This window comes from Aristolochia californica, unplaced genomic scaffold, assembly GCF_029961685.1.
Source record: "Aristolochia californica isolate CCGP_79_NKW_82.1479 unplaced genomic scaffold, dmAriCali1.0.hap1 SCAF_16, whole genome shotgun sequence".
Lineage (NCBI taxonomy): Eukaryota > Viridiplantae > Streptophyta > Magnoliopsida > Piperales > Aristolochiaceae > Aristolochia > Aristolochia californica.
In genome coordinates, this window is record NW_027181837.1 from 20,856,720 (window position 1) to 20,869,738 (window position 13,019).

Here is a 13,019-nt window from a genome sequence, read left to right on the forward strand (position 1 = left end):
TGGGTAGTAGACTTTCAATTTCAGAGCAGCAAAAGTAGTTCATCACAGTTAATTTAAGGCAGAAAAGCTTGAAATATTCGACTGATAGCTTCTTACCTGTTGATGTATCTGTTTTTTTGTTTCTTTGCTGCGTCTAATCAATGCGAGGTCGTTCAGATTCCCATCTCCACGGCGTTAAGCTGCTTCAGCGATTTTGGGATGCACCATCATCTCAATTCAGAAATGATCAATGGCTTCCATCAAACCGAAGCCAATCTCGCAGGAGAATTTCTGTGCTTCTGCGACAGTTGCGGTAACGCGAGCACGCGGGTGGAAGGCTTCTACGAGGCGGAGTACCGTGATCCCTATGCAGAAACCAATTACTCCCAACTGCTTTCATACTTCACTCCACTGGATCACTTAGTAGAACAAGAAATCCTCCGTCCTCAGGAGTTCGATTTTTATCACTTCCCAAAACGTACTCGTACGTGCAACGATTTCTGGACTGCAGATCTTCAGTTCAATCCCTTTGATGGGAATGCTCAGAGTTCCTGTCCCCCGTCGAAATTCACAACTGGATTTCTGTCTTCTCCCCCGGAGTTTCAACTTCCGGTGACTTTCCCGACGGCCGGGAATGAAGCTCCGAAGCAATCCCAAGAAGCGTGCCTGTCGGTGCAGAGTGTGGCAGCTCGGCAGAGGAGGAAAAAGATTAGCGAGAGGACTCAGGGGCTTGGGACGCTTATTCCCGGAGGGGGCAAGATGAACACAGCTGAGATGTTCCAAGCTGCTTACAAGTATGTCAAGTTCATGCAGGCTCAGGTTGCACTTCTCCAGTTTTTGAGATCAATTCAGGTACTTTTTAAGTCTTCTTCCCCAAACTGACTAATTAAACAATCCACACGCTCGTACAGGGTGATTCTTTTTCTGAACAAATCCTGATTTTCTGTGGACTTGCCTGCAGGAAACTCAGGAATACTCAGCTGACAATCTTGAAGGCCTCCACGTACTTCTCTGCTCTGCGAAGATCCAAGAGAAACTGTACGAAGAAGGGAAGTGCATGGTTTCAAAAGAATTTCTTAGGACTCTGGTGAAAACGAAACATTTACAGTCAAATCCATCCATCTCCAAGGATCTGGAATGCTTGCTCTAGTGACTATGTTGAAGACGAACAAACTGAAAATTCATTTTTTTAGTACTAATCTTTCTCATGTAAATATCTAGTTTCCTAGGAATGGATTAGAGATCTTATTAACCTAACAACAAGAATTTGTATGTTTCCCTTTCTCCGATAAATCTCTTTTGGAAAAGTATAAGGCGAGCACGATTGTAGGATCATTGGAAAAACTTTTCCAACATTTGTATTACAGGAGTCTTATGGGAGGATGTCTCATAGTAGTATTTCATTTAAAGGTGTTTTAGTTATTTCAATCTTTTATTTATATTCAATTGTTTAATTATGTTAGGATTTATCTTTAATTATTAGTTTTTGAGGGTAACTGGAACAAATGTAGTTCAATTTTAATTGGATTTTACTTGTTTCTTATATTATAAATAGAGACTTATTATACTCAAATTACAACAATTCGGTGAATTATTTATCTTTTCCATAAATTCAATTAAATAGTTAAAATTAATTTTATTTTGATGAAAAATATATTTTTTAATAAAATAGAATAAATTGAATTTTTATACAATAAATTAATTCATAATTATTTAGTATGATTAAACAATAATAATGATAATAAAATTTCTAATCAATCTAATTATAAAATTTGAAATAATAAAAATAAAAAATAAAAAAGGAAGAAAGAAGAAGGAAGAAGGAAGATGATGAGGGAAGAAGATTTTAGATGAACAATGAAGGAGGATAAAGGAGATGGAATTTCACATCCCTTCGCTTTGTGTAAGAAATGGGGTGATTCACTTTCTCTTGTTGAACTGAATTGCTCCCCGACTTTCTAAGTTGGCTAACATTTTCCAGTTTCTTTTAGAGAAAGTGAATTTTCCCATCCTTTTCGCTGTGCACTAAAATGCCCTAAGGATCTGTTTGGAACCCAAGAAAATAAAAGGGGAGAAAAGTATTTTCTGTTGTTTGGCAATAGAAAATCATTGAGAGAAAAAAAATAAGAGAGAAAATCAGTTAATAAATTTTTTCTCACAAAATGATAAAATTTGGAGAGAAATAAAAAGAAATAGAAACTTAAAAGAAAATTTTAATCATCAAAATATTAAAATTTACTAATTTTTTTATTTTTTATTTTCCACGTATATCCGAATAAGAAAATCTATATTTCTCTTCGACTTTCTCTCTCATTTTCCGTAGGCATCCAAACAAGAAAAATAGAACTTTTTTTCTTTTCTCTGCACTTTCTATGTTCCAAACTCAGCCTAAGTGATAGCTTATTCCCACCAATAACAGGTGAATCTTGAATGGGATCGATTCAAGCTCTCTCCATGATCATCAATTGGAGCTGTTGCTCCATCATAGACTAACAAATCCAAATCCACCCTTTCTGGTTGTCAGTTTTAAATCCCTAATTGGACAGGATTCAACTTGTACATTTTACATAAATATATTAATAGCTGCCTAATATATATCTCTGTTCTCCACAATTTCATGAAGCTTTTTCTTCTTCTGCCATAGATGGAGATCAAAAAACAGACTGGGAGAATTTAAGGGGAAACTCTTTGAGCAGATTATTTGACAGACCGAGTTAGATGACCTTGTTTTAGGTGTTTAGTACGTCTGTAAATCCTGGTACAAGCTTCAGCGATTCCTTCATGCTGGGGACTTGCGGATTTTTACCAGCTTTCGGTCAAGACCAACTTGGGCTCCTCCAGGAACAGATGCACGGTGAAACTTTGTTCTTACGAAAAGGTTTATCCAGCTCTTTGTTCAAGATCTTAGCAATAAAGATGGCTTCAGAGAGCTTGAAAACCTGTAGTTGAGCTACTGCGAATTCTAGATAACGGGTCGTCTCTCTCGCTAGAAGTCTTTTAATCGCAGAGATGCAGAATCTGAAATTGATTACAAGATACTAAGAAGTAGAGCATTATCTAAGATGAAGCTGGGCAAGTCTGCTACCAGATTTATATGGCGTTGCTGCGAGTAGACTTTGAGAGTTGAAGCTACTGCGAAGTGACTTTATGTTCGTCAAGAAACAATTAAGAATCACCTGCAATTGAATCGACCACGTTGCCTGCATATCCGGGAAATTAAGGTTTTTCTTTTACTGTTCCTTGAATATGGATTTCGAATGATGTAAATTCGTTGATATTAATTCAAAAACTTGAATAACTTCGAACAAAGTCGATCGATATCTGCAACGTGGCGAGGACATGGCGCAATTCGAAAGGACTCGGGAGGTAAAGAATTTGAAATTCTAACCGTCAAAGGAATTAACTTCTATCACTTCTTCGTTCTCCATGTCTGTCACTTTCTAATGGCTTACGGCTCAGCAACTTTCTCCTTAGTCATCTCTCTGATCTCTCTGTCCATCTCTTCTACGATTTCGTCCACCATTATTGAAGATCTCAACCAGCCGCCCCCACCGAATTTTCAAGACACAGTACGTAAAAACTGCTTACAGAACCCCTCCCTCCGTTACTGCAACTCCTCCCTGCATGATCTTCGAGACATTTACAAATCGACAATTGTCGCTGAGCGCCTCTGCAACGAGTCCAAGAACCCAAATTGCACAGACGACTTCACCAAAATCGACCTTGGTTCTCGCCCTGTCATTGCACCCCTTTACCTGTCATTCACCTTCTTTTGGAAGTACTGTCCATTAACCGTTCGTTCTATCGATTTATCGAACAATTCCCTCGAAGGGCCTTTCCCATTGGAGATCCTCAACTGTTCACAAATCATGTCGCTCGACCTAAGTCACAATGACTTGCATGGTGAGGCACCAACAGAAGCACTCATACACATGGAGAGTTTGTCGTCTCTCAATCTCTCTTATAATCACTTGTTCTCTAGGAGCAATCTCACCCAACTCTTTGCTCGATATAACTCTTCCAGTTTTATTCATTCGGGTCTTTCTTTAAATGGTCATTCCGACCAATCCGTCAGATTCAGGCGAGTGATTCTACTGGTGTTGTTTGCTGTTTCTTTAATTACGACGATGGTTTGTTTTGGCTGGTTGTGCTTTTATCGCCCGGACTACTTACCAGTCTGTTTTATGAGACCAAACACGTTTACTCTCGCGATGTTGAAGGCGGCCACGAAAGGGTTTTCATCAGAAACTCTGGTGGCAGAGAGTGGAAGAGTCGAGATTTACAGAGGAGTACTGAGAGACGGATCTGAAGTCGGAATTGAACTTGAAAGAGGAAAGATTTCCGTCGAAACTCGCAGAGAATTTCTACAAGAATGTAAGGTTCTAGTCAAAATGCAACACAGTAACTTAATCCAGGTACTGGGTTGGTGTGATCGAAGAGAATTAAGGGCTGTTGTAACCAGGTGGATAGATGTGGATAGCATCCAAAGATGGTTATCAGGAGCCCCGCCATGGAGGCAGCGACTGAAGGTTTTGGCGGGAGTGACAGAGGCAATGTGCTATATGCAAGAGAATTGGCCCCAAGTAGGGTACGACCTGAGAACCAGTACAGTTTTGGTATCTGAGAGTCATGACCCCTTGATATCAAGGTATAAAATTGGAGACAACACTAGCAGTTCAAAGAGTAAGCTTTTTAAGTCCATTACAGCTTGTTATATCTGTATTTGGAACTGTCCTGATGGACAATAAATCTTTTCTGCTTCATGTGTTCTGCTTTTTCAGGAGTTTATAGATTTGGGGTTTTTGTGTTGGAGATAGTATCTAACAAGTGTTCCAGAGAAGGGTTTGAGAGAGGGGACGCAGGGTTTCTGGAATGGGTAAGGTCACATTATCCAGGACATGCAAGGAAGATAATGGATGAGAAGCTGAGGAAGACCAATATAGCTTATGAGCCAGTAAAACAAACGATAGGCATTGGCTTGATGTGTGCTGAACTCTCCATTAATCAGCAGCCGAGCATGGAGCGGGTTAGGCGCATGATTAAAAGGGTTTACGAGTCATCCATGACTATGACATCACCAACAGAACAAAGAACTGGAAGTGGTCACTGGCAGAATCAAGCGAGATGATCCTGTAATGACAATGTGCCTTCATTTGTATTGATCTTGTCAGCAAATAGATCTTTTTGTCTATAACATTCTGCCGGAGTTATTTATCAATGATTTAACACAGTTGTGGTTGTGATGCATTTAGCAGTAAAACTGGCGAATTCTCCTCCTCAAATAAAACAAGGAAATAACTTAATTGCACAGACAAGAACATCACTTAAGAATTGCTCTCTTCAAGCTTGACCAAAGTTACTCCCAACACAAACCAGTTTACAACCCAGAGACTGGGCTGAGTAATGAATGGCCTTCCATTCTTCCAATCTCTTGTTTCTTAACAAACTTTCCATTTAAAGTCAAAGCAGAAGCAAAACAAGGAATTATTACTGCCAAGCATATAGAAAACAAAACAAAATACGAAAAGATGCACAATGTGATCAAACAACACGATCTATAGCCAAAAAATAAAAAAAGTTTTAATCATTCAAAAGTTGGTCCATTTTGATGCTTCGAAGTCAAAGTTCATGAGGAAATACAGAGAATCTAAAGTAGAAGCAACTGAACATTTCATCAAGGCTTCTTCTTCTGTTTCACAAGCTTCCAGGAAAAATGTCCATCACTTGATTATAGCAGGCTTATTTTTTGATATCCTATTTTTGTTCCCACGAGGTCGCCTTGTTACGTCATTAACCAATGCATACATCTTTACAGCAAACATTTCCTCGGGAAACCCTTGCTGTTCCTGAAACAAACCCAATATATAATTGATGATGAGAGAAAAGAAAGTAAACTGACATAAAATATCTCACCAGTGTCTCTGGATACATAGGACTGCTAAGTATTTTCAGTGAAACTAGTATCACATGGAGCACGAAAAGAGGTTTGCTTTAACATGACTAATTATAGAGAGCCCTTGATGCTACTTAAAGTTGGTCATTGTTAAGTTCAGTAACAAAACCTTCATTTTGTAAATGTGCAATCCACACTGACTGAAAAGCTCTTTGAAGTACGAATCTGATCTAGTGATACTCGAATCCTCTTTGTCGTACACAAAACCTGCAGGTTCACTATTTCTGGTTATACCCAAACCCAACAAAGATATATATGTGTGTGTGTGTGTGTGTGTGTGTGTGGTGGTGGTGGTGGTGGTGGTGGGGAGAGAGAAAGAGAGTCAAACCATTTCGTGCTATGTTCTCCTTCAAGACCAAAAAACCATGAGATTTTAGGCCTGCCTACACAGCCAGAAGCAAGATTAGATCCAAGAGGTAAATAGTAACATAACAACATGGAGAAAGAAATAAAATAAAAGTTTATCCGGATAAAGTTAATTTTCTATAACATTTCCTTCATGCTGCCATTTCAGAATTTACTCAGTAAACTGGATTTTCAATTTTCTATGGCACAGAAAAGTCAGCTGCCAATATGTGTAAATCATTCAAAACCTTCCCATCCAATCATCAAGATAACTGGATCTGGATTGACTCTTTCAGATTTAACCAAGACATCAAAAGATTTTAAAGTGTTGGTCAAGTCAGTAAAAGGCTTGACCTTAAAAGGGCCTTAGGTGTGATGCCAGCAGCTCAGAGTTTTAAAATTGTGACACATAAACCGGTGTCTAATTTATTTACCTTTGCACGCTTAAAGAAGGCAATAAAGTCATCGTCAGTAAGATGTCCTATACACCACTGAATCCATATAACATCATATCTTCCAGCTTCTGGAGTAAAATCCTGTCAGAAAGCAACCAAAATTCCACTTGAAACCCAAAAGCTTTGAAACACAACCTGTAGAAACTTGCTTGAGGAGAAAACTGTGGTTCACTATTTGAGTGAAGGTCATCTCAAATTGACAAGCTCAAAAAAGTCTGCTGCATATTTTGCTACTGATTAATTATTGATGAAATAACAGCTTTCTCCCACTTTCTGAATTTGGAAAGGAAGTCCCCTCAAGTTGGTCATGAAGCAAAAAAAAAAGGGCAGCTATAAGGGTTTAAATGTTACAAAATGTCTTTCCCGACCATGAGGAGGCAAAGCTGGATACACATTTCATGTTTTTTTTTTTTTTTTTTTAAATAACAATGAGAAAGAAGATTTTATTAAGAGAAGCACCTCTAAGAGAAGATTAAATCATTGGAGAAAATTTTAAAAAGTACAAGAAGAGAAGAATCAAATAGGATGAGAGGGGCCAACAACAAGATGTAGCCTAGCAGCACCTTCTCTAGCTAGAGAATCAGCTATTCCATTTCATGAGAATTCGCTTAAAGGAAGTTCCTAAAACAAACCTTACTAATGGGAAATTAACAGCAAAAAATTTGTTTCATATTCGTAGTCATTCATATTTACGTTTTCTTTCTCATGCAAAAGCAATTTGCTCCATATAACTTCATTTGGTGCATAACACTCTTGAAAACACAACATTGCAGGTTGGTGATTAATTTACCTGAAGTGGGATACAATAAAAATTAGCAGGTTTGTGCATGTCTGAACTCAGGTAATTCTCAGGAGCTAAATTTTTCCGTGCTGCCTCCAGAAAATGTGATACAGGCTCAACAAGATCAACCTAAATCCAGAGAAAGAGCAAGTTTAGGGCATTAATGCAGCAATTTCTTTTGACTACAAAACCCTGTTATTTCTAGAAATCACAATCTGTAAGCACCTACTAATCCTTCAAACCATAACAATTGATTGTTATGGTGGTTTTTATAGTGTGAAGCCTAAAAAGAAATTTTTTAAGATATCAATTCCTTAAATTTAAACTATCACAAAAGAGCAGAATGAAATTCCCACCTGGGAAAAATATTTGAACCAAATAATGCAACTCTTAAGCAATCTACGTGATAAAAAAAATTCACATAAAATAAAATGTGAAAATTTCTGATCTTTGGTTCTGATATGGATCGAATCAGATGATACATATCAAGTTACAGTGATCCCTGTTCATTGATCTGCAGACTTAATTATGCTATGAGCAAAATATAATAGCAATAAAGATAACTTGCATTTCTACCTCATTAAAATGTCTTAGAAGAAGATTCTTAGTGACTCTTCCAATGCCAGAGCCACAATCTGCACCAAATGTAGAACACTTGTAAGAGCTAGTATGCCAAAAATCAATTCTTTTACAGATTAGTTGCGTACCCATTCCAGAAACTACCAAAAGGTAAAACAGGAAAAACACAAATTCTGAACACAACAATGAAGCATCATGCACATTAAAGATGTGCTCTCGGATCTCTTCTGAACTCAAACTCCTAAAAAACCCTGTCTTTCTTCGTGTAAACAGTAGTATAAACTGTACTCCATATAAAGCAGAATCCAATAAACAGAAGAAAATAATGGAAAAATTACCAAGAGCAACCAAGTTGCTGCATCGACTGCCCAGACGCTCGCACAAAAGGGTCTTCAAAAAAGCCTCGCTTCCGCGAACATCGACATCGTTCACATGCCCATACCCTCCTAAAACCCCATCTACGGACGCTTCGATTCCCTGCAAGAAAGAACACGGGGAAGGCCAAGTTAGGATATTTACTAACAGTCGAGCCCATACGCCCGCTACCTACTTGCTTTTGCCTTCCAGCCACTTACTTCCCAGTACCCGACCCCTTTGCGGTACCAACCCTTTCTCTTCTCCGCTTCATTTTCGTCGCCGATTTCTTCCTTCCACAATTCTTCGACTGTCCTGAATTCTCGTCCATCGGAATCCGACCCACTGACTTCCATGTTAACGTGCTTGCTTCAGAGAGCCGGAGTCCCGGTGAGTACCCGCTCTCAGAAAACGCTGTGCCCAGAAGCCACTGATCAATTCTCTGTTTTGCGGGCAGACGGCTAAAGATGTTCAATTTCGAGAGATTTATTTCACTCGGTTGAGATTCCAAATTGGCCCTTTCCTTTCTCTTGTATTTACTATGGACAATTTTGGGTCTAGAAAATTACCAGAGTATCCTTTCGGGAAAAGAGCATGAGAAAGTAGAAACCATGCACAAACCAGAATGACCGATACAATGGCGGGTAATTTCAAATTGCAGGATTGCATTTAATTGCCGAGATGGAAATCAGAATCAGCCATGCGAGGATCACTCAATTTGCAAATCTCTTGCAATGTTGCATCGACCGAAAGACCCATATCTCAGGAAAGATCCTCCACGCCCAGATCCTTAGAAATGACTTCTCCTCGGATATCTTCCTTGGCAACAAACTCATTGAATTTTATGCAAGTTGTGGTCATTTGCAATCGTCACGTCAAGTCTTTGATCACATGTCTCGTAAGAATGCATATTCATGGAATGCTATTATTGGGGCACTCTGTAAAGGCGGTCTTCTAAGAGAAGCACGTGACGTGTTTGTCAGGATGCCTGATCGAAATGTTGTATCCTATAATACCTTAATAAGTGCATTGTCACGGAATGATTTTGAGCAAGAAGCATTGGGTTGTTACTGTATGATGAAATTGGAAGGTTTTATGCCTACCCGTTTCACATTGGCAAGTGTTTTAAGTGCGTGTGGTGGATTGGAAGATTTAAATCAAGGAAGACGATGTCATGCTTTAGTTACTAAGCTTGGTCTTGATGATAACACATACGTGGAGAATGGTGTGGTTGGAATGTACGCTAAGTGTGGGAGTATTGAGGAGGCAATTCAAGCTTTCAATGAAATATCTCATCCTAATGAGGTCTCATGTACTTCAGTGATGAGTGGGTTAGCCAATACTGATCAGGTTGAAGAAGCTTTACAAATGTTCAGAAAGATGCATAAGAGTGAAATCCAAATAGACCAAGTTGCATTATCAGGTATTTTAGGTGTAATAGCACAAGGTGTAAGTGGAGAAGTTGATCGTCCTAATCAACATTTTTGCATTTTAGCATATCTCTATGGTCAGCAAGTACACACACTTGTTCTTAAACTTGGGACTGAATCTGATGTTCGTGTGGGTAATTCATTAATAGATTTATACGGAAAATGTACTAATATGACTGATGCTGAGCTGGTATTTGCAACAATGCAGGAGGTTAATATTGTTTCTTGGAATATTTTGATTGCTGGGTATGGTCAGATGGGCCAAAGTGATAAAGCACTACAACTTCTTGAGAGGATGCAACTTTTTGGCTTTAAACCTGATGAAGTTACCTACGTTGGCCTGCTTGGGGCTTGTGTCAGATCTGGTGATGTTGAAGCTGCTCGTAAAATATTTGGTAGAATGTCTAAACCCAGCAAAATTTCCTGGAATGCTATACTTAGTGGATACTGCCAAAAAGGGAACTATGGGGAAGCAATTGAGTTATTTAGGCAAATGCAATTTCAAGAGGTCTTTCCTGATAGAACTACCTTAGCAGTTATTCTAAGGTCATGTACAGGATTGGGCCTTCTTGAGTTCGGAAGACAGGTTCATGCAGCTTCAATTAGGGCACTTCTTCATTTGGATTTGTTTGTTGCAAGTGGATTAGTTGACATGCACTCAAAATGTGGAAATATAAACGTTGCAAGTAGGATTTTTGATAGAATGAAGGAAAGAGATGTCGTCGCTTGGAACTCTATGATGGGAGGTTTTGCACTCCATTCACTAAGCCAAGAAGCATTTACTTTCTTTAAACAGATGCAAGAAGAGGCCATCCGTCCAACACAATTCACATATGCTAGTTTGGTCAGCTCATGTGCCAAATTGTCTGCTTTGTCTCAAGGAAGACAAGTACATGGACAAATATCAAAAGATGGATTTATTGATGATATTTATGTGGGTTCTGCCTTAATTGACATGTATGCAAAATGTGGCAATATAGAGGATGCACGTGAATGCTTTGATAGTATGCCTACTAGAAATGTCATTTCATGGAATGAGATGATTCATGGGTATGCACAAAATGGATGTGGCCAAAAAGCCATCAATCTTTTTGAGGAGATGCTTAAAACAGAAGAGAAGCCTGATAGTGTAACATTTATATCTGTGTTAACAGCTTGTAGCCATGCAGGATTGACTGACACAGCAATTAAATTATTTGATCTGATGAAGGAAGAGTATAGCATTGAGCCACTAGCTGATCACTATACATGTATCATAGATGCTTTAGGCCGTGCGAATCGGCTTGAAGAAGCAGAAACACTGATAGAGAACATGCCTTGTAAACATGATCCTATTGTATGGGAGGTACTTCTTGGTGCTTGCAAAGTTCATTTTAATGTTGACTTGGCAAAAAAGGCAGCTGAGAAGCTTTTCCAGCTAGACCCTCAGAACTCAGCTCCTTATGTGCTTCTATCCAATTTATATGCAGCCTTGGGAAGGTGGAATGATGTATCAGATGTTCGGAGATTGATGAGTAATCGAGGAGTTGTCAAAGACCATGGTTATAGCTGGATAGAGTTTAAAAATAGGGTTCAAGCTTTCATGGTTGATGATGTTTTTAGGACAGTTCATAATGAAGTACTAGAAGAAGGAATACCACCTGTAAGCATGACGGATATGTCAATATATAAGTGGAATCGTGGCATTTGATGAGGAAAGTGAAATTTTAACAGGAATACCATTAGATTAAGTGAGGTGAATGTGGTCAAGTGTTGGTTCCTTCCTGGAAGGATGTATCAAGAACAACTACAAGGCCCTCAGGATTTTTCAAGAGTGTAATTCATCTTTAGCCATCATGTTGGAAAATTCATGACCTGTGTTTAGCCCCAGCAAACATGATGAGCTTGATATCTGGCATATGTGTATTTTGAATATATCGTGCAAATTTTAGCATGCACACTCAGCTCCTTGGACACCAAAAGTCGAAATCGGGAGACCTGTCTGTCTGCAAGGACTCCAAGCGCTTGCTGAACAAGGTAAAATCTAGCTGTCTTCTGCAGTGTCTTCCATTAAGTCAGCATTGGAGATTCATAAACAGTCACACCCATTTGAAACATCACACCTAATGTTAATTAAGTCTCTTTTGCTTGTGAGTTGTGACTCAACAGCTAGACACAAAGGAAGTATGATCAGAGACGTCATTTAACCAAAATGCGAAAGATTCCCAAGCTGATGAAACATGAAAAGCTAAGCCCTTAAAATTATCTTATACTAGACGTGTCTAACCCGATGCACACATCTAGATTGGGCCTTCCAAGCACAAGAATCTTTCCAAGAATTTAGGAGACAAAGTTCTCTTTTGTACTTCAGCTTGTGCCTAATTCACAAGGCCTAAGTTGGTTGTTGTGTAAAGAGGTTGACTGATTCAAGCTGAGCAGGATGACCTAAAATCTTTTTTAGAAACTGTGGACGAAGTTCTCCCTAACGCCTTATTTGGTGGCTTAGTCACGAGGCAGAGAGCCTGTTGGGTTGGATGGCTGCGTCTGCAAGGCAGTCAAAAGAATAAAATAGGCAAGGGTGTATTATTGTCTCTTCAGATCTGTAACAACTTATTTTGGTTTGTACAAGTTATCTTACAATTACCTCTACTGCCATGTTTCTGTCTCTTATTTTAAAATTCTTCTAGTTAACAGGTTTCTTCGATTTTGTTGGGTCTCTACTGATGAAACAGAAAATATTGAATGATAAGATATCTTCAAAAAATCCTTCATCTGAGCAGCATTTTGAGGCATAAGCACAGGAGAATGGCTCACTTTATTCTTTTTCTAGTATGTTCATGAAATGGAAATCATCTTTGTCGATTTATTTATGAATACTTCGTTCTATCCCCAAGAATAAATCCTACCGATGAAGGAAATGAATAGTTTTTTACTCTGTCATTGTGGAATTTAGGGACTACATTATTGAGTGCTCTGATATAAAAAATTCAACAGGGCATGAAGCAGTGGCGTTGCATGATGCCTTGTATTTGGCTTCTTCTAAATGTTCAAATGAAGCAAAATTTCCTGCCAAGCATTTATTTGTAAGCTGTCTACTCTGCCCTTTCAATAATTTTGGTGCAATATGGTAGAGCCAACTATGCTCTTTTATGACAAATATGGAG

At 38.7% G+C, this 13,019-nt stretch overlaps 4 protein-coding genes across 4 annotated transcripts; 3 read left to right on the forward strand and 1 right to left on the reverse strand.

Moving 5' to 3' along the window:
- The first annotated feature begins 222 nt into the window (after positions 1-222).
- Positions 223-1,129, forward strand: LOC137952717 (transcription factor bHLH52-like). Its single transcript, XM_068799776.1, has 2 exons — positions 223-831; positions 941-1,129. Exons 1-2 carry the CDS (start codon positions 223-225, stop codon positions 1,127-1,129), a joined length of 798 nt encoding a protein of 265 aa, XP_068655877.1.
- Positions 1,130-3,422: 2,293 nt separating this feature from the next.
- LOC137952718 (cysteine-rich receptor-like protein kinase 44) lies at positions 3,423-5,107 on the forward strand. Its single transcript, XM_068799777.1, has 2 exons — positions 3,423-4,662; positions 4,761-5,107. Exons 1-2 carry the CDS (start codon positions 3,423-3,425, stop codon positions 5,105-5,107), a joined length of 1,587 nt encoding a protein of 528 aa, XP_068655878.1.
- A 428-nt stretch (positions 5,108-5,535) lies between these two features.
- On the reverse strand, positions 5,536-8,967 carry LOC137953244 (alpha N-terminal protein methyltransferase 1). Its single transcript, XM_068800536.1, has 8 exons — positions 8,668-8,967; positions 8,431-8,569; positions 8,090-8,148; positions 7,523-7,642; positions 6,712-6,813; positions 6,261-6,315; positions 6,042-6,139; positions 5,536-5,825 (listed from the first exon to the last, which is right to left on the reverse strand). The coding sequence occupies exons 1-8, from the start codon at positions 8,800-8,802 to the stop codon at positions 5,700-5,702; spliced, it is 834 nt and encodes a 277-aa protein (XP_068656637.1). The 5' UTR covers positions 8,803-8,967; the 3' UTR covers positions 5,536-5,699.
- Positions 8,968-9,127: 160 nt separating this feature from the next.
- Positions 9,128-12,911, forward strand: LOC137953984 (pentatricopeptide repeat-containing protein At4g20770). Its single transcript, XM_068801559.1, has 2 exons — positions 9,128-11,892; positions 12,850-12,911. The coding sequence occupies exon 1, from the start codon at positions 9,128-9,130 to the stop codon at positions 11,564-11,566; it is 2,439 nt and encodes an 812-aa protein (XP_068657660.1). The 3' UTR covers positions 11,567-11,892; positions 12,850-12,911.
- Positions 12,912-13,019: the final 108 nt, after the last annotated feature.

Coding starts and splice junctions, on each gene's coding strand:
- LOC137953984 (XM_068801559.1), top strand. CDS start 9,128: ATGGAAATCAGAATCAGCCATGCGAGGATCACTCAATTTGCAAATCTC.
- LOC137952717 (XM_068799776.1), top strand. CDS start 223: ATGATCAATGGCTTCCATCAAACCGAAGCCAATCTCGCAGGAGAATTT. Junction 832..940: donor AGTTTTTGAGATCAATTCAG/GTACTTTTTAAG, acceptor ACTTGCCTGCAG/GAAACTCAGGAATACTCAGC.
- LOC137953244 (XM_068800536.1), bottom strand. CDS start 8,802: ATGGAAGTCAGTGGGTCGGATTCCGATGGACGAGAATTCAGGACAGTC. Junction 6,814..7,522: donor TTTATTGTATCCCACTTCAG/GTAAATTAATCA, acceptor GCTTTCTGACAG/GATTTTACTCCAGAAGCTGG. Junction 6,140..6,260: donor GGAGAACATAGCACGAAATG/GTTTGACTCTCT, acceptor GTGAACCTGCAG/GTTTTGTGTACGACAAAGAG.
- LOC137952718 (XM_068799777.1), top strand. CDS start 3,423: ATGGCTTACGGCTCAGCAACTTTCTCCTTAGTCATCTCTCTGATCTCT. Junction 4,663..4,760: donor CAACACTAGCAGTTCAAAGA/GTAAGCTTTTTA, acceptor CTGCTTTTTCAG/GAGTTTATAGATTTGGGGTT.